The sequence below is a fragment of the Sebastes umbrosus genome, chromosome 8 (assembly GCF_015220745.1).
Source record: "Sebastes umbrosus isolate fSebUmb1 chromosome 8, fSebUmb1.pri, whole genome shotgun sequence".
Taxonomy (NCBI): Eukaryota; Metazoa; Chordata; class Actinopteri; order Perciformes; family Sebastidae; genus Sebastes; species Sebastes umbrosus.
Window position 1 is genome coordinate 34677068 of NC_051276.1, and position 21227 is coordinate 34698294.

A 21227-nucleotide genomic window follows, 5' to 3' on the forward strand; every position below is an offset into this window, starting at 1 on the left:
TTAATTATAATAATACTAGTAGTATTAATAATAACAATAATTATTACGAATAATAATAATTTATTAATTATAATATTATTATTATTATTATTACTATTATTATATACAAATGGAATGACAATAAATAAGCAACAAAAACTTTGATAGTAAAGAAGATATTCATGTAAATGATGTTCAGTATGTGATTGCTTTCAGCCAGTGGAGTACTCCGACTTTTACTTCAGCAAAAGTACCAATACAACACTTTAGAAATACTGCAGTTCTGCATTCAAAATGTACTTAAAGTACCATAAAGAATGGCCCATTTCAGATTATGATCATTAATGTGTTCATCAGTTTATTGTTGCAGCTGGTAAAAGTGGAGCTCATTTTAATGACCTCATATAGTCATATATAAGTAGCTTTATAATAATACATTAAAATATATTAGTTGATTATATTTGTATTAATAATCTGTAAAGTAACTAAAGCTGTCAGATAAATGTAGTGCAGTAAAAAGTAAGTAGTAGTAACATATTTAAAAAATCTGAGATGTAGTGGAGTAGAAGTATGATGTAGCATTAAATGAAAATACTCAAGTAAAGTACCTCATAATTGTACTTGAGTAAATGTACTTTCCATCTCTGCAATACGCTTATTTCATATCATCAGGTAGCACTTTATTAAGAACATTTTGAGTTTCCCCAGAAGCTGAAATATCCACTAATAATCCCAAAAAGCTGACTGGAAACAGACAGAAACACGTGGTTTATATAGTTAATATTTTAATAAAATAATAAATGTACAAAAATTACTGTTACCAGAGAAACAGTTTGTCCCAATAAGAAAAAGAAATACCACTTAATCATTATCACAGGTCACGTGAATACCAGCAAACATCCTGAAATCATGATTTCATCAATATAAATAGACATTAAAATAAGTTAATATTTACTGTAGTTCACATAAAAACACAAAGAATATACAGCCGGTTACTGTTGGAGATAAAATAAATCTAAATGTTTATTAATTTGTTAACGAGACAGAACTCAAATGAAGCCAAATGGAAACAGAAAAATCTTTTCTTTCAGATCTGTGACGTAAAATTTGAAGCGTGATAATATTTCTGTAGGCGGTGTGTAACAATGTAACGCTGTAATACTGTAACGCTGTAATACTGTAATACTGTAATACTGTAATACTGTAACACTGTAATACTGTAACGATGCGTTAGGAGTAGAAGGTGAGGACGCTCTGGTGGTTCCCTCGGACCAGCAGCAGAGGCGGGAGGTCTTTGGACAGAGTCTCCAGCCAGCACATGTAGAGAGCGCTGGACACCGTTCCCTTCCTGGCCAGAGGCATGCTCCTGAGAATCAACACACACAATGTATTTATTATTATTCATCATCCTGGTCTCTAGAAAATGAACATCTGAATCCAGAGTTATTTTCCTCGCCATAATGAACGTGCATCAGACCCACGGGACCGCACCGCCCTGCACGCTCATATGACATATCGGGTTCTACCAGCTTCCTGCTAGCTGTATGTGGCTGTAATAATGGATATATTGGTTGTAATTCATCACTTTTATTATCTTCTAATACACCCATGGACTGTATGGTATAAGCTTGTACCGTGGTGGACGTATTGACGTCTCTGTTCCCAAACAACCGGCTATCGGCCAGTAGCTAGTAGCGCTAGTAGCACAACATCAACAGAATTTAATGGAGTTGTAGGATATTTACTAACACGCAGGGCAAAAGCACAGGACAAAACCTCTTCTACATCCATGGTCTGTGGTCTATTGGACCCTCTTCTGTCATTAAATATGACAATAGAATAGAGATAATTTAGTTTTACTTTTGTACGTCACTTTGTAGGCGGACGTTTTACTGGCGTCCGGTAGTTGTTTTCAGTCCACAATGGCGGAGGCATAGCTCTGCTGCTGGGTGCTGATGTTGCAATGGAACAATTGACTCTCACTTCTTATCACTTTTCCTTCTTTGTTAGTACTTTTACTGCAGTAAAGGATGTGAGTACTTCCTCCACCACTGTGTCATCGTGACCACCTGGTCCAGAAGATGAACCTTGATAATGAAGAGAAACTCTGAGTTCTTACATGACGATGAGTTTAGCCGCGCTGGAGTGTTCCTTCAGCAGCTCGTTCAGTCGGATCTGACGGTTGTTCTGAAAGTCACAAAACAAACAAACAACACGTTGTAACGTCACAGTGAACCTCAGCGGAGCGATGTGATTGGTTGTGACTGGGTGTGAGGCTGGACCTTGGCCCTGTAGAGCTCCAGCTCGTTGTCGGTGATCCTCCAGGGCTCCTGGACCTTCAGCCTCTCTGCAGCCTCCTGCTCCATGTCGTCTTCCTTCAGCCGGTACGGCTCGATCAGCTCCTTAAAGCTCAGCTTACTGCACAACCACACACAGACGCCACGTTAGATGCAACTTTAAATAAATGACAGCCCAACATCCATCAGTGAAGCTCTGCGGTCCTTTTAAATATCCTCATCACTTGTTAACTTTTCATCACGCAGACTCGCTGAATAAAAAACAGAATCAGGATAAACTGAGGTTAACCGAGGGAGCCGAGGCCAGACGCCATCGGAGGGTCGTACTTGTGTTTCTTGGGTCTGGTGTTGATGTCTCCGAGGACGTGGATGTCAGAGTAGTCGATCCTGAACCTGCTGAGCAGCGTGGCCATCCTGCCGGGACACACACACACACACAGTAATCAACATACACACTGTGTGTATGACGTGGAAATAAGACGACGGCTGATGTAGACGACTTACGCTCGGCGGTCGTGGTCGATGCGGTTGATCTTCCCACCGATGAAGACGCGGATCCTGCAGTCACCCCATTTGCTCCTGTTGGTCAGCAGGAAGGGAATCAGCAGAGTCAGACCTGCAGACACACACACAGATATTAGATATAGAGATTAGACGGACAGAACATCAGAGATCACAGCTAAGAGTCCAGTTGAGTACCAGTAACGTGCAACAGAAAGAGCAAAGCGTATATTATATATATGAAAGTTAAAACTTAAAGCTTGACATAAAATTTGTATTTTATTATTATTATATTTATATATATATATATATATATATATATATATATAATACAAATTTTAATTAAAATTAAAATAAATAAATAAATCAAATTAAAACAACTGCTTGTAAAAAAACAACAATTTTAATTGAAATTAAAAAATGAAATTAAATGCAAACAACAAAAACAACAACTGACCTCCGTCATCGAACAGCCACCAGACGTCGATGGTTCCTTTGCCCTGTTTCTTCTTGAACTGCTGGCTGGTCTCCAGCAGACGCTGGTCGGCCAGACTCAGAGGAGACTTGGTCTCTGCAGCAGGTGATGATATAGAATCACATCACAAGGTGAGGTTAAAGAGGACGGACGTCTGTCTGTCTGTCTGTCCAGCAGCCAGCAGTTCACCTCTGCTTCCAGTCTTTGTGCTAAGCTAGGCTAAATGTTGGACTTATCTGGGATAAAGAAGGAAAGACGTGTTGGCTGTTGCCGTGAGGACTTTACCTCTCATGATGAGCGGGCTGCTCTGGTTGCTGGTGGTTTTGGAAGGACAGGAGTCGGAGTCGGGGTCTTTAGGCAGAATGACAGAAATCACCACCTCCTTACTGTCGACTGGAGGCTTCTCGTGGGACGACAGCAGCTCGTCTGCGGGGACAGACACGGAGAGGCGTAAAGTACATGCAGTATAGGTAGACAGACAGATATATACTGTAGAAGAAGACGTGACGTACCTTGTCCGTGGATGTGAGAGACGTCCAGTCCGTCCTGCAGTCGGAGGATCACCACTCCATACTGCAGGTCAAAGGCGTCGCTAGAACGTAGAACACGTGATCAAACTTTACTGTCCTGAACAGGAAATATATATAGATGTAATGTTAATGTATCCTACGGAGAAGGAAAGTGTCTTCCAGTTTAGTTTAGTGAGACTTTATAATTATTTAGATTAAAAAAAATCATCTTATAATTTAGATTTAAAGAGGACCTAATATGCTCTCGTGCGTTCTCTCTTCTAAAAATGACGTTCCCGTACAACAAAGCTGCATTGTGAATTAGGTTTCGAGGGAAATGTAGTTTTGCCATCGTCGGCCACCGTAGAACATCACAACATAGCAAAAATCAAAAACTTTAACCGTGTTTGGGGCAACAACAAACCGAAAAGCCGTCAGTCCTTACTGTATAGTGCTGATGTAAATCTCCACGTCTCTCATGTCTCCATCACTCCAGTTGTTCTTGAAACCCATGACCAAGGTGTTGGGCTTCAGACGGCCCAGACCGACCGCCTGAACACCAGAGAACACAAATTATAATCAGACAACAAGCAGTTAATATTGACTTTAATGGAGGAGGTTTGGTAGATGGGGTTCATATTTTTATATTACTCCACAATAAACAATCATACTGTATTAAGCAAAAAAAAACACAATCAAACGATAATAGAGAACATGGTATAAAACTGATCCATCAACAAGAAGAAAATGAAATAATCCTGACATGTGTATGAGAAAGTGTTAATATAAAAAAAAATATCTTAATAAATCAAATGTGTATTGAGTTACAAAACAAAAAGTTTGCAGTAATTTGGTTCATGGATTAAAAAAAAAAGGAAAATGAAAGTGAAGAAGTAACAATAATTGAATTAAAATCCCAGCATGAATATTATTATTATTTATTTTATTTTATTTAAAAATTTTAATTTTAAATGTATCATATTTTTTCATATTTCTTATTTATTTATTTTATTTTATTTTATTCATATTTTATTTATTTATAAAATTTTCATTTTATTTATTTGGAATACTTTGTTTTTCAATTTACTATCTGTTATTATATGTACATATTACTTTATTTGTTATGGTTTTGGTTGTAGTCATTAATACATTTAAAATTACTGCATGAATAATATGATTATTATTTATTTGCTTTTATTTAAAAAGTTGAATTTTCAATTTATTATACTTTTCATATTTCTTAATTATTTATTTTATTGTTATTTTTTATTATTATTATTACCATTTATTCCCCTTCTTTGTTTTTGAATACTTTGTTTTTCAATTTACAATTACTATCTGTTATGATATGAACATATTACTTTATTTGTTATGATTTAGGTTGTTGTAGTGATTAATACATTTAGGATCACTGTATGAATAATATTATTATTATTATTTATTTAATTTTATTTAAAATTTTAAATCTTTAATTTATTAAATTTTTTCATATTTGTTATTTATTTATTTTTTTATAATTTTTTTTATTATTATTACCATTTATTCAGTTTTTTAATACATTTTTTACATGTACACATTACTGTTTTTTTGTTATGGTTTAGGTTGTTGCAGTCATTAATACATTTATGTCCTTTAAAAAAGAAAAGAAAAAAAAGATGACTGCTATAAAGCCTGCTACCACTCCCACAGTGAGGTCATTTTAATAAATATTAATGATATAGTGTGATTTTCATCCAGCCAGGTGTTGCTACCTGCATGAGGAACTGCGCACCGTGCCTCAGGTTGTCAGAGAACACGTGAGTGTAAAAGGCCTTGATGCGTTTCTTATTGAGCCAGCGCTGACAGCGGGCGTGTTCCTGAGACAACTCCTTCATGTTCGGCCGGCGGGTCACCTGCAACACGAGAGACACATACAGGTGAGATGACAGTAGGAGACAAAGGAGGAGATGCATGAAGACATTTCAGCGATGTAAAGAATGTCTCACAGAGACGCTGATGTTAATCTGAACGTACCGTCCTGACGTGAGCGCAGACCATGAGGCCGACGTTCTTGGTGAAGGCATGAACCAGTTGGAGCAGAGCGGGACGAGAGTTCGGAAAACCGGCCATCACCAAACACTGCGGCCTGGAAACAGGAAGTTTACACACTTAGAACATCACATTCATCTCGTGTTTGATGGAGATAACAAAAATTATTCTTCTGGTGAAAAATCTTTCACTGGATTTCAAAATCTGGAAAAGCTTTTGTTGTTTTCAGGGTTAATAAGTAAGGGATAATGTACATTGAGTTGGTCATTGTTGTGAAAGAATCCCCGACAGGGTGCGGCATCGCCCTGTCAGGGATTCTATATTTGTTATTATCCAAGGTTTTATCTAATGCCGCAAGCGGAGGGGTCTCTCATCAACCTGAAGGGGATTCTTTCACAACAATGCCCCGCTAGCTGAACATTATCTCGCTTATTACACGGCTTCTTACTGAAGAAATCAATAATTTGACAACAAACGGTCCTCCAGATTCCAGGTTTTGTGCTTTCTTCCTTTTCCTTTAGTGTGTTATGTGGTTCTATTTGTGAATGTAAAACGTCTGCAAAGTTAGAAAGCCCAAAGTCTTCGCCAAAGGGAGTTCCTCTCTCCCACAGAAATCCTGAACTGCCTGAAACACCTTGCTTGAAGTCCCGCCTTTTCTTCTGTAACATTGTGATGTCACCAAGTAAGACATTTGCATAACAGCTAGTTTGGTACGGAAGCAAAGCCCAGATCTAAGCCCTCGAGCTGACCTGAAGTTTTTAACGTGGTCCTGTACTCCGGTGAGGTTCATACAGTGAGTCAGAGCCTGGTTGTAGATCAGAGCCTGAGTGGACGAACCCCAGTTCACATCTACAGGAAACACACACACACACACACACACACACACACAGAAACAAGTGGTTGGTATCTGATCCATGTCACTGTTTGCAGTTAGCAAAGATGAAAACGTGAGATCTTTATCTCCTCACCGGGTTTCTTGTAGCTGACGTAGATGTAGAGAGCGAGGACGATGAGCAGCGTGACCAGGGCGGCCCACCAGTTGATGACGAACATCACCACGCAGCACAGGATCGCCCCGGCCAGAGACACCCACATGTTGTAGTACCTGAAGCTGGGACGCCACCCTGAGGTGACACACGGGGATGACACCAAAAACAGCCGATGCTAATATTAGCAAATATTAACAGGTACGAGGAAACTGGATGAAACTGAAAAGGATAACCAGAGTTTAAGTTATACTTTAATATTATTTTTTACACTTTCTTCTTCTGTATTTAATTGTAAATCAAATACATTTATTTATATCGCCTAAAATCCCACATTCTTCAAAAAGGGCTTAACAGTTAACACATTTGACATCTACGGCTTCATCCTAAAATGAATAGTTAGCTAACTTTTATGGAGGACTGAACCTGCTAAAATAAAAAAATAAAAGACTCAATGAATAAATAAATAAATAAATATGCCATTAAATGTACCAAAAATGTATATAATAAATGTAGTCATTAATTAACTGATAAAATATGACATAAATTTATATATCTGTTTTAATTTGCTTCTTTATATATTTACCTTTGTATTAATTTCCCCTGTTTATCTAGTCTTCTACGTAATTTTCCCTTTATTTATTTAATTTATTTAATTTAAATGATTTTTGTTATTTTATTGTTTATTTGTTATCTATTTTAAATTTATTTTTAAATGTAATTATTCATTATTAAATTTAATAAATAAATAAAATAATAATATAATAATAAATACATTTAAATTATTACATTTAAATGTATTTATTTGTGTATTTCTGAATGATTTTTCCTTTGCATTTCCCCCCTCCTATTTATTTCCTCAAACCTATTTATTTCTCTATTCTTTTCTTTATACATTTCTTTAGATGGTGTGGACTGTGGTTCTTTGGCTCCACCACCTTAGTTTTAACATTCCCACTTTCATTATTTATGGTTCAAGTGCAGCTCTAGCTTCGAAAACATACTTGCTACCAATAAAGTTTTATTACATGATCTACGTTCTAAACATTGTTGGCAAACTCTGATAAAAATTCAAGACTCATGCAAGTGAAGGCATCAGGTTATCTTTCAGTAATCAACAACGACAGCAGCTCTAAACTTAAGATAAGAAATACCTCACTAAGGCTGGAAGTTGATGTTTAAACACTATATGTAATTATGAGAGAGCTTAATTCAATGCAAGTCTCTAATAAATCTCATCACCTATCAGGACTGAATCAATGAAACTGTGACCTCAGAGTTTACCTGGAGAGTTGGCCATGGAGGCGTGGAAGACGGAGAAGTTAATGAGAGCGTAGGAGGCCAGGAAGAAGTTGGAGATGATGGGAGCAATGATGTTCAAATCGGCTGACGGGCGACAACAGAGAGGGTTCAACATTAAAGAAGCTCCAGCTACAGTTTCATCGTTTAGAGAGTAGAAATGTCAGTTTGTGTTTGGAGCCTACCGATGAGGATGAAGGCGAGGCCGATGGCGAAGGTCAGGACGTAACCACGGAGAGGCTCGTTGTTCTTCCCATAACCCTTTGCAAACACACCCAGCCCTGGATAGATGTTGTCCTTACACAGAGCCTACAATCACAACATCTTTCATTTCATTTAATTTGTTAATTCAGTTGTTCACATATGGAGGACAAAACCTGCCAAAATAAAAAATAAATTAATGAATAAATAAATAAATGACTCAATAAATAAATAAGTCATTAAATATAGCAAAAATAATATTACAAATAATTAATTCATAAAATGTATTTCTGTTTTAATTTGCTTCTTTATTTATTAATCTTTGTATGAATTCCCTTATATATTTATTCTTCTGTTTAATTTTCCATATTTATTTATTAATTTATATTTATTTTTACTTTTATTAATAAATTTTTTTTTTTTTTTTAAATGTGTGTGTTTCTTTATGCATTTATTTATTCTTCTGTTTAATTTTCCATTTTATTTATGTATAAAGGGATAAAACACAGGCCAGTGTAGTCCTAAAGCGTAATGTCTACACAGTGTGTGTGATGCGACTGTAATTATACTGTACGTTGTTGTGTATTTTGAACAGTTTAACAGTCGATTGATGACGTTGATGTTGACTGAGGTGTAATTCAGAGATGAATAAACCCATCAGTAACAGAAGAACCACGGTGTGGTGTATTTCCTGGAGGGAGTGGTACTGGTAATAAATGAGATAAACTCTCTGACCTGGAAGACTTTGGGCGCGCTGACCAGCGAGGCCAGAGCCGACGACAGAGTGGCTGAAAAAATCCCAGCAGAGATCAGAGGGCCGAAGCCCGAGACCATACTCATCACCTGGAAACACACACACACACACACCTTTAGCTTCACACTGACCAATCACAATCCATTGTATACAAGTGACATGACTTCAGTAGCGTAGAGTCGTGTAGTCATCCTGCCAAGTAAGAAAGGATGGGACAACTTAAAAATAAAGAATTAAATAATAAAACAAGAGCAAGTGTTTCTGTCGGTACGGACCATGTCATCGATATCAGTGTGTGTGTGCGTGTGTGTGTGTGTGCGTGTGTATGTGTGTGTGTGTGTAGGTGGATGCTGTCAATGGCTCTCATTCAGCTCTGTCTCCAACCAGCGAGGGAACCTTGTGACTGAAAACAACAGTCACTATTATCACTGCTGCACACAAACACACACACACACACACACACACACACACACAGTGCAGGCCGACGGCGTGCAGAGAAACGCGCAGCACTCTGACACGATTCACACTCGTGTTCAACAACCACAACAGAATCTGCAGGTGTTTTAGTTTAACAAAGAGTCTGTTAAAGCCCGTTAACAGGTGGAATCACAGTCAATGTTTAGATGCATTTAAGGGGGTTAGAAAGGAATACCCTTTTTGAGATCTTTCCAAAGGTTTCTTGCTTTTCTTTTCTCTTTTGCTTTGGTAGATTTTTGCAAACAGAATGGGATGCTTTTCCACTCGAGGATACTGTTCCATGCGCTTGCGGATTTTGATACTAATTAAACGCCATAGTTATGATTTGAGCATATTGTTTTATGCTAAATGTAGTACCTGTGAGGGTTTCTGGAGAATATCTGTCATTGTTTTGTGTTGTTCATTGATTTGCAATAATAAATATATACATATATTTGCATAAAGCAGCATATTTGCTCACTCCAAAGTTGATAAGAGTATTAAATACTTGACGATTCATTTGCGATTAATTCCGATTAAATATTTTATCTATTGACAGCCCTACTCTTTATGCTACGTCACCGGACTTCCTCCTTTGATCCCGTCATAATTACTACAACCACTAAAGGTCGGCGTCGTCTTCTTGTTTTCGTATCGGTGATCAATCTGGACCTACTAGAAGGTGTAGCAGGCCCCTTCTAACCCATATCGTTGAGGCTGATAACCGCTGACAACGCACATTCAACTGGCTGATAACATCCGAAGCGGGTGGTAAAATGTGTGTCTTTAAACTGCAGACATAGTTAAAGTAATATCCAGGGATTAAGATACCGTCTATGTATCATAACATGAAGTGCATCACACACTATACAGTCTGAAGACGTGTTGGAGGTAAATTATTAATCCAGGGAGTGAATGTGATCAAACTGCCGCTGATGTGTGTCTGTGGTGGGAAACAGGACAGTGTCGTATCCTGACACGGCATCGCTGCCAAAGTGTAGGCTTCCATAGAAAACAATAGCTGTGGGTGTTTGGATGCACGTCACACTCTGCTCAGTGTGTGCTGGCCTTTATGTAACACACATTCCTGAGCGTCTCTCTGAGAGTTCGGAGTGAAATAAACAGTAAATGCCTCAAACCTGATTGGTCATCATATATACCAGTGTGTGTGTGTCAGGCTATACCTGGAAGTCGTTCATCAGGCCGTACTGACAGCCTCCCTCCTTGCAGATGGAGAAGTCGTAGCCCAGCGTGCAGGCGGCGTCGGTGCAGTTCACCGTGTCGCTCACCGTGTCGTTTTGGTCGCCGGTGGCGTCCCTGACGATGCAGGAGCCTTCAGGAGGAGGAAACCAACACACAAGAGCAGAGCATCATCAGGGAGATTTAAAGGTCCCATATCATGCTCATTTTCAGGTTCATGCTTGTATTCTGGGTTTCTACAAGAACATGTTTACATGCTTTAATGTTCAAACAACACATTATTTTTCTCATACGGTCTGTCTGAATATACCTGTATTCACCCTCTGTCAGAAACGTTCCGTTTTAGCGCATTTCAATGGAATTGCGTTGCTAGGAAACAGTTTGGGTCCATGTTTACTTCCTGTCAGCTTATGTCATTCACATACACTGCAACAGGAAATAAACTGGGACACATTTAGAATATTTAACTTTTAAAACTGTTAAATTGTCTAAATATTGTAGATTTGTGACATCACAAATGGACAGAAATCCTGACGGCTTCTTTCAAACGCACAGTTTCTGAATACGGGCTGTGTGTATTTATCTGTCGATTGAGCATTTTGATACTTTCACAGTATTTATATAGCACTTAAACCTGCTTTATAATATAAAAGACATGAAAATCTCACTCTTTACAATATGGGATCTTTAAGCCCTGTTCAGACCTGGTATTAACATGCATCCTCAATGATCCGATCAATCATCCGGTCTGTGCTGCTCACGTGAACAGACAGGCAGACGTGAGCGCTTGTCTGCCTCGCAGCATGGAAACGGCCTCTGTGCTCTACTGTATCCTGTCGGTACAACTGTATTTTATTAAACTATATCTTATCTAAAGGCTACATATCTACAGACTATCAGACTAGGCATGCATTATTATCATACTGTCGGAGATGTGTCGCTGTTTTTGTTCCGCTGCTTTGCACAGAGCTGGCACCTTATATTGTTGTTAATAAAATGTACCCGAATTCACAAATATGTAGGATATTACTACTGACATTCATGTAATATTACGTCACAACGGCTGCTGTATTAAGTGAGATGAAAACTCTTATATACTTGAGTGTTAAAATCAATATTACCTGCAGAGATGGTGACAGCCACGTAGGTGACTCCAGTGATGAGGATGGCCAGCAGAGTACCTTTAGGGATCGCTGACTGAGGGTCCTAAAGAAAGAGACATGATGAGATTCAAGTTTATCGTCTAATCTGCAAATGTACCTCAAGCCTCGAGCAGTTTAAAGACTGAAGCTGAAACGTTGCTTCACTGATTTCTTCTGGTTACAGTAATAATAATAACTGTTGTCTGTATAGCACATTTAATTTTAAAAAAAGGAACACAATGTGCTTCGCAACAGATATAAAACACATAAAAAAACTGATGGAAGAAAAAGGAGCATTAAAAACAAACAGAAAGGATTTGGAGTCATTAAAAAAAGAATAAAATGAAGTATAAATAAATGCCAATTAATATTGTATGTGAGCTTAAAATATAGTAAACGTTTCTAGGTAAAAGCATAGAAAAGTTTTATTTTAAAAGTTGTAAGTGAGGTGCACATTCTCAACTCTGCAGGACGACTGTTCCAGAGTCTGGGGCTGTGTGAACCAAATGTTCTTTAAGTGGTGAAGAGCAATCAAAAAAAACATTTTTGAGTCACTGACTCCTGAAGTGCAATTTACAAGAGTGTCAACAGGGCTCAGATGATCAGAGGAAGCAGAGATATAGAGTTGTGTGTCATCTGCGTATGGATGGATGTCATATTTGTGGATAATAGAAATTAATGGCAGCATGTAAAGATAGAAAGGAATAGGGCTTAGGACTGAACCTTGGGATACACCACAAGAAATATTTACTCATTCTGAACATGAACTTCCCAAAGGAAACAAAGTAGACTCATCATCTTACAGTAGGTAAAACTAAAATAAGTCTAGAACTGTGGCAGAAAGCCTAACGCAAGCCCAAACGAGTCAACCTTCGCATTAAGCCTACTATTGTTTATATTTTGGAGACAAGAACGAACTTCTCGCCTGCCTTCCTGCTTTGTCACCCATGGCCGCACAATTCAGAGGATATTGGCCTGTGCTGCACGCATATACAGATTTCGGAGGAGACCGGCGGCGTTGAAAAAAGCCTGCCCTTTCAAAACTACTTGTGTTAGCGGTCCACTTCCACGTTTTGGTACAGTTGGCTTTCCACACCTGATGCAAACTAGCCACCCTTGCAAGTTGACCTTGAGGTCACGGTACACGGTGTTCGTACTAATCAAACAAACTGGACTTTGGGGTCAAGTATACTCGGATCCGAGCCTGGGTCCCTGATGTGAAAGCCTCCTTAGACTTTGAGCCACTGCGATGGATTTGTAGGGTAATTTTCTGGACTGCTTTACGGCACAAAACAGAGCAAACACAGCTAAATGCCCAGACACACCAACCTGACATCAAAGAACTAGCGGCAATAAAGGCCGACTGTTGCGTCGCCTCCCGTCGACTTTGTCTTGGCCAAAAAGTTTAAAGTTAAGTTTCTCTTTTTAGTGCTACTCTAAAAAAAAGAAAATTCTCTGACAACCATCAATCATACACGAAAAGAAATGCAAAACTTACCGTGAGGTCTCCGGAGATGTTGGCTCCAGCCAGGATCCCGGTGGCCGCGGGGAAGAAAATGGCAAACATCGAGAAGAAGGATTCGTCCTCTCTGAAGTCTGGGCCCAGGTTCTCTAAGAAGATGGCAGCTGTAGGAGGAGATTAGTTTAGATTAGACTCTTGAAGAGACCAAAAGTTTGGGTAAAACCAAGAGAGTGCAGACTGACAGTTGTAGCCGAAGAATCCTTTGGGCTCTTTGCTTTCCATCGGCATTAAGCTTCCTATGAAGTAGTTAACGATGGCTGCCAGCAGGATCACCAGGAGGACAATCTGAGCCTGATGGACAGAGAGACAGAGAGAAAGACAACCATGATATTATTTATTATATAGGGAATCAACAACGTCAGTAGGATTCATCCTCTAGGCAACATGAATGTTTGTTCAAAATTTCATCTAAATCCATCATATAGTTGTGGAGATATTTCAATATAGACCAAAGGCGGGTGTTAGAGGCTGAAACATCAACAGCAGGACCTCAGTGGTTTAATATGAGTATCTTGTGTCTTTGAGATGTCAGCAGAGGACTTTGGGTGTCCACTATTCACAGTCCTACCTTGGCTTCCCACTCCATCCCAGCTACAGAGATTCCCAGCAGCAGGATGATGGTCAGAGTCCCGACGATACGAATGTCATTCAGCTCATCGGTCATCAAGGCATCAACATCCTGCGACCAGCAACCAAAGCAGGAAGAAGATCGGTATCAGAATCAGTGCTCCATAGACAGACGGATGAATGTTTGAATGGTTAGAGCAAAGTGTTTCTCACATTAAGCATCTCGACGACGGTCTCTGCAAAGCCTACGACGTACATGGCCACAGCCACGGCGTTGGCGAAGGCAAAGATGAGACCGATGGAGCCTCCGAACTCCGGCCCCAGACTCCTGGAGATCAGGTAGTACGCTCCTCCTGGACAGCAGTGATACACGGTATTAATCATTGGTTAACTTTACGGATCAAGTGTCTTTCTCAGGGGACACTTTAACGAACACTAACTCAATTAAAACATTGGTACAAGTTTCCTCCTGACTGCGCCTGGGTGCAGCTTGAGCGATCATTGTTACATCAAACATGTTTGATTTTCACAACAAGACAAACACGTTTGTGATCCTGGTTACGATAAAAGTCTGAACATGTTTTACTAGTCTGGAAGTCGGTTGCTAAAGGCAGAATGAGTTGGATTCGTCGGTTGCGGTTCGTAAACACACTTGTTTTGGAACAAGCTCTGTCTGCTTGGCATTTCGCCTCGATATATTTGCGTTTTGTTTGGCGCTGTGTCCGCCATTTCCACAGCTTCTTCTTGTATGTGCGGTTATGATTTGGTACCTTGTTGCTATGTTTTTGATAGACGGTTGACGCCCAAGAAACGTCCCAAACACAGCAAAATCAGAAAATCCAGGCAGAGGGCTGCACGGTCTCTGCAGATACAGAACACGCCACACACTTCTAGCGGGTCATAAGTGATGATTGAGGGGTTAAACGGTCCTTTATGCAAATGGAGCCGTCCAGTGCGATGCGTCCAACTCACGAAACTTGGACCAAGCTGTGAAACTAGGCGATCTAGTTCTAAAATGAAACCAGATTCAGCAGTGGCATCGCCCATTTCTCTCTTAGAATGTTTTCAAAAGTAGATTTTGGTGGATTGTTTAGACGGAATAACAGAAAGTTTACGAGCAGGCCGCCGCGTTGTTTCTTGTGCAGAAAACCAGGAACCGATCAGGTGCATTCTACTATAGGGTACGCCAGGCACGCCGGACCTCATGGACATGTACCGCTGGATTTAACATCATAGACATGACCATTGACTATTAGTGGAACAATTTAGCCACAAATTCACAGACTGACCGTACACGGTCCAGACATATACGAACTTAGTTTGGACCAAGTCTTGTTTAGGAAAATCCTTCTCATTGTGCCTTTTTAATGCAAATATTTTCACAGCCAGTTAGTGGTTTTAAAAACGTATATTTTGTACAGAATCTGAATCCTCTGTATTTCAGGAAAACAGGCTGATAAACAATCAAAATCTCCTCATTTGCAAAATAAAAGCTTGAGTGCAGTGGCTGCTCTCACCTCCTCGTACGAAGCCGTTGGTTGCTATAGCAGACGTAGACAGACCAGTGATGGTGGTGACCACAGTGGCCATCAGAATAACGGCAATGGTCAGTCCTGTTTCACGTAAAACAAATGAAAACAAGCCCAAAAGAAAGAAAGAAGAGAGAAGTTACAGAAGATTTTAAATAAGACAACTTTGATGCATTGCATCATCTCCAGAACGATAGACAGTAGTTAACCATGTTAAACAGATGTGCCTGTAAATGTTTCAAGTAGCAGTTGTAGTACTTGTGTTTCCTTGTTTCAAGCTAGCCTCCTGGCTAAAAACTTTTATTATGTGTCTCTCATTTTATATCTTTGACCAGCCAGGTTGAATTCACAGCTACTGTTAATTGTTTTCAATGGCTTTAAGGAATAAAGCTGGCAATATTCTATAAGTAAGCTGAGTTTTCTCTTCCATTCTCCAGGAAACATGCGGCGGCGATGCGCTTTGAGTTCAGGCTGGTGCACGCCAAGGATAGAGTACGAGCAGGGAGGCAGGGAGGCATCTGATTGGTTCTTTCCAAGCGGACCTCGAGGCAGTGATTGGTAGACGTTTTTACAGGATTACAGCAGCTACGGATGACGCCTCTTTTCCGGTCCTTTTTCAGAGCTCATCAGTAATGGATCGCTGTCGGGGTGTAAATACCATTTCAACCAATATAACAGATAGTGGAGACTGGAGAACATCGACAACCCAGCCTTTAAGTAACGCCACTTTCACTTGCCACGTTATTTTAACGCAAACCACGATCTTTTCCTAGACATAACTAAGTAGTTTTGTTGCCTCAACCTAATCACGTTGTTTCCTGTGAAGACGGAAGTTTATTTTGAAGAAAACTGGAGCGGAAATTGGCGCTTGACGAACGCACGGAAAATGAAGAATAACTTTCCGTAAGATATCAGACGAACCGTTGTATGAAGATTGAACGTTGAGGCTCATTGATGTGTTTTTAATGGAGCTCTATGGCTCAGAGGAAGAAGAGATATCAGGCTTTATACTTGTTAGATACATTCATTGATGGTTTTACTAAGTTCTACTAAGTACTGTAGCTACATCTACTGAGAAAAGCTTTATTCTGGTTGGTAAACTCCATTTATTACCCACCGATTCCAGCCTGTCCGACAATCCAGGTCATTCTGATGAAGAGCATCACACCCCAGATATTCAGCATGCAGCGGATCTGCAACACACAGACACACACACACACACAGTTAGTGTTACTGTTGAGTGGACCAGCTTGTATCCCCAGATGGGAGATGATGAGTCCCTCGGTGTGATTAATGTATCTGATTAAACATCTCAGGGAGAAACAGAGGAACGCTTACCAACACTCCTTTGACCCAACCAAACTTGATGGTTCCTCCTTTCGCCTCCTTCGCCGCCAACGCAGCCGCCACCACCTCAGACGCTGACGGCTCATCTCCATTGGCCAGACCGTCCTCGAACGGATCCTGACGACCAATCACAGCCAAGGGAAGACAGAAAGACAGACGGGGATGAAAAGTTGATTAATCAATTTGTTGATCGATGGAAAATTAATATACTGTACATCAATTTTGTTTTTTTAATTTCATTTGATTAATCAAATGAATCAAATTGCGTAATATTGCGTGAGTAATATAATGTAATATGCAATATATATATACATATAACACAAAGTCTGCACTTTGTGTTATTTCACCTTTGGAATAATTGTATAATTCAACGTCCTTCTGTATTATCAGCGTACAATGTGCGTCTATGTTACCTCGACGTATCAGAGGAGTGGGAGCGAGGAGAGGGATGCCTGCTGGGTCATGAGAGGCTGCATTGTGTGTGTGTGTGTGTGTGTGTGTGTGTGTGTTCGGGTCATGCCTCCAGTGATGTCACTGAGCCCACTCGGAGTCTCTCAGAACCCAGTCAATATTTGAAACACATGACATGATTTACATACATTTTCATCCTCCTATTTTATTTAATTTTTACTGAATTTAAAAAGTTTTCTGAACCTTTTACTGAATGTTTCTTTAAATGTTATTTTCTTTTTAAGTCATCAGTGTATTCTCTGGCATTTTGTCTCCTCTTTTTGTTCTTCGAACGTATTTATAAGTTATCCGTGTTGCAACTAGCAACATTGTGCAGCCCCTTTTTACCAATTTATCCAAAGCTTTTGATGCTGTAGATCACACAATTTGAATACAAAGACTTGGTCTGCCTAGTCCACCCGTAGACTGAACCACTGGCGTGTTCTTATTTATAAGGCTGTTCTTGGTCTGCTTCCATCTTACCTATACGGACCTACATCCTTCAAAAAAAGTACGTGAAGTTACCATCTTCGCTCCCAGGACTTAATCCTACTAACTGTCCCCAAACTCTGTACTGAACGGGTAAAAAACGGCGTTCCAGTATGCTGCTCCGTCTTCTTGGAATCAGCTACAAAATGACCTGAAACTTGGAGAGCTGGTCTCTCTGAATGTCTTTAAAGTGCTTCTAAAAGATTTGGAAACAAGCACATCTGGCTGCAGATGTTTTGAATGCTAATGAATGTTTGTTTCGACACCTTATGATTCTGTAATTTGCTCTTTGTCTTCATTTTAAGTTTGTTTTATGTCTGCAACTGTGTAACTGTGCTACTGCTGCCTATCTTGGCCAGGACACTCTTGGAAAAGAGATTTTTATTCTCAATGAGTTTTTACTCCTGGTTACAGCTGAAATATAGAGTGATATTGTGCTTTTAGCTGACGTGTGTCGTCTCACTGTTTTGAGTGATGCTCGTTCATGTCTATGTAGAGCGAGCACAAGCGCGAGCAACATGACGCTGACTTTCGTTGACTTAACGACCACAGGTGTCGCTGTTAACAAGACATTCTGAAAGTTACAAATAGTTCCTTTAAGTAAAATGTTGAATGCGGACTTTTAGTTGTAATGAGGTGTTTTTAAAATTGTGGTAATGCTACTCTAAGTTTAAGTAAAAAGTCTGAATACTTCCCTCTGGAACAGGTTGATTTAGCTGTGAAATCTGACATTGAAGTTATTTGAAGTAATGAAAAGATGTTTTATTGTTTTTACTTTGTCCAGTTCATCGTGGAGCTCCGACAGCGACGGTCTGATCAGCTTCTCCCCGAGAGGTGCAGCAGTCTGCCGGTAGAAGTCGATGTTGGGCACCGCGTCTATGGTGTTGTGTCCGAAGGTCCTCATGTAGTAGGTGTTGGAGTAGTTCTCCGAGATGTGCGTGTGCCCTGTGCCCGTTGAATGCAGGCTGACCGCGTCCGGCTCATGGGAGACATCTGGAGGGAGACCGATGTCCATCTCACCGCCTGAGTCTAGGAAGCCCACCGACCTGAGCCGGCCTTTGGACTCCTCGGGCGGCTTGGATCCATCCGTTGAGGCCTCTGTCACCACATCCACCTGGAAGCGGCTCTGAGGAGAGCCACCACTCTTCAGGGACGGTTTCTGTCCAGACATGTCACTAATGCACCGAGAGACAAACGGTTACCGAGAAATAATAAAACGCCTGTTCCAAAAACCCTTGGGGAGGTTCCAGTCCAGGCAGCAGCAGCTCCGCAGCATTTAGTAGCGAGCAGTCAGAGCAGACACACACAACCACCGCTGCAGGGAGAAGTCATCAAACTAAACATTTAGATAGAAAAGTTACAAGGCAAAAAGTCCTTTAGTCCTCTGGGTATACGAGGCGCGCCAGGACGCACGAACCAAGATCTGTGCGTAAAGGACACCAACTCTGTCTCTCTCTGTCTCCCTCTGTCCATCTGTCCGTTCATCCACTCAGATGGTAACTCAAACGGTTTATTGTCATCTCTCTCCTCCTCTCTCTCTCTGGAATCTCGAGACATCCCAGCATGTCGGGAACACGGCGGAGAGGAGGAAGAGGAGGAAGAGGAGGAGGAGAGGAGGAGGAGGAGGAGGAGGAGGAGGAGGAAGGAAAAGAAGAATTGATGGATCGGTGTCCATTACGCACCAAACTTTGGCACGCGTCCTGGCGCATCCAAGTCCAAGGAGAGAGGAAGAGAGACAGAGAGACAGAGAGGACTCTTGAAAAGATGATGGAGGGACAGATGATTTATCAAATAAAGTTTAGATAACACTAGGACATGAATCTGTTTATACATCTACAACCTACTGCGCATGCTCAGTCTTTTTTCCAAAAGCTGCAGAAATAAAACACTTTACATAAAACCATCAGAAATATAAACAGTGTGTGTGTGTGTGTGTGTTTGTGTTTGTGTGTGTGTGTGTGTGTGTGTGTGTGTGTGGTAGCATAAAACAAAGGGATTTGTCATCACTGCTGGTGACACACTGAGACATCCACACAGAGGCCTGGAGGCGCACGCGGGGAGGCGAAGGGCGTGCATGTGCATGTGTATTGTGTGCGCGTGCAGCAGCATCGTTTGCATAGGAAACAACAGCTGCTTTCTTTGACAAAGTGCTTGATGTTGGAGCCAAACACTGAACAATAAATACCAGGACTGAACAATAAATACGGGACAGAATGACAGGAACCAGTTTAACCAGTTTAACTTCATTCAACTTAAAAAGTTGAGATTACATAAACCGTCACCAGTTTACAGTGATTTATACTTCTGTTCATTTGACGATAATAAAGTTACACTTAATTAAACGATGCCTACAATGTATTTTAAATAGGGCTGTCAGTCAATTAGAATATTTAATTGCGATTAATCGCACATTTTTTATCCGTTCAAAATGTACCTTAAAGGGAGATTTGTCAAGTATTTAATACTCTTATCAACATGGGAGTGGACAAATATGCTGCTTTAGGTAAATGTATGTATATATTTATTATTGTAAATCAATTAACAACACAAAACAATGACAGATATTGATCCAGAAACCCTCACAGGTACTGTATTTAGCATAAAACAATATGCTCACATCATAACATGGCAAACTGCAGCCCAACAGGCAACAACAGCTGTCAGTGTGTCAGTGTGCTGACTTGACTATGACTTGCCCCAAACTGCATGTGATTATCATAAAGTGGGCATGTCTGTAAAGGGGAGACTCGTGGGTACCCATAGAACCCATTTACATTCACTGATCTGGAGGTCAGAGGTCAAGGGACCCCTTTGAAAATGGACAGTTTTTAGAGACCTGATACCTGACAGGTGAGGTTCTCTGTGGTGCTGAAGCTCCTGTGATGAGTCACACTGACACCCGGTGGTGAACACGAGAACTGCAGGGTCAGACTGTGAGTGATACAATAATCAAATGGACAAAGACCTTGTTGAAGCTACTGCAAGCAGAAATTAATAAATTAATGAAAATCACAATTAACTGAAGTAGGAACACAGACATGTCACTCAGCCTGCTCTGTCATATTTAATATCCTACCTGATACATGTGCAGCAGGTAGAAGATATACAGGCACGAGATAAATACAGATATACAGGTGGGAAAGTAACATGCCAGACAATCAGAAACCAGTATGCAGACATGGTATTAAATATTATATACATCTTTCCTGTATTTGTTTTGCTTTCTCATATTTCTTAATAAAGTGTCTCTGTACTTTTGTGCATGTTTTAAGGTCATTGCATATCACGTTATTGTTTCTGCATCTCATGTCGCCTCATACATCAGCTCTCTGTGTCTCTAATCTGCTTTATGAGTTGTGTCTGTCTGTTGTTGATTGTTTTTTCAATGGTTAAATGCAGAGGTGAAATATGTCCCTGTATGTCTGTGATGAATATAATAAAGTTTAACTTCAAGTCAAATGTATATTGATTAGATATGTAGACCTAGTGCATATAG

The 21227-nt window shown here is 40.1% G+C and overlaps 2 protein-coding genes across 3 annotated transcripts in view; one reads left to right on the forward strand and one right to left on the reverse strand.

Annotated features, from left to right (window-relative positions):
* LOC119492980 (actin, non-muscle 6.2-like) overlaps nt 1-21227 on the forward strand; it is an 840607-nt gene that overhangs the window by 42972 nt on the left and 776408 nt on the right. The window lies entirely within an intron of this gene.
* LOC119492942 (solute carrier family 12 member 2-like) lies at nt 748-19386 on the reverse strand. Of its 2 annotated transcripts, XM_037777853.1 has the most exons (27): nt 18507-19386; nt 16784-16909; nt 16563-16638; nt 15434-15529; nt 14130-14269; nt 13918-14028; nt 13532-13640; nt 13326-13453; nt 11807-11891; nt 10670-10818; nt 9011-9118; nt 8260-8383; nt 8060-8161; nt 6758-6913; nt 6539-6638; nt 5775-5886; nt 5513-5653; nt 4207-4313; nt 3765-3844; nt 3538-3678; nt 3235-3348; nt 2781-2892; nt 2604-2690; nt 2262-2397; nt 2099-2166; nt 1165-1345; nt 748-1124 (listed from the first exon to the last, which is right to left on the reverse strand). In XM_037777853.1, exons 1-26 carry the CDS (start codon nt 18900-18902, stop codon nt 1210-1212), a joined length of 3240 nt encoding a protein of 1079 aa, XP_037633781.1. In that variant the 5' UTR covers nt 18903-19386; the 3' UTR covers nt 748-1124; nt 1165-1209. The 2 variants fall into 2 exon arrangements, with proteins under 2 accessions (XP_037633781.1, XP_037633780.1); XM_037777852.1 differs by having other exon boundaries at nt 748-1345.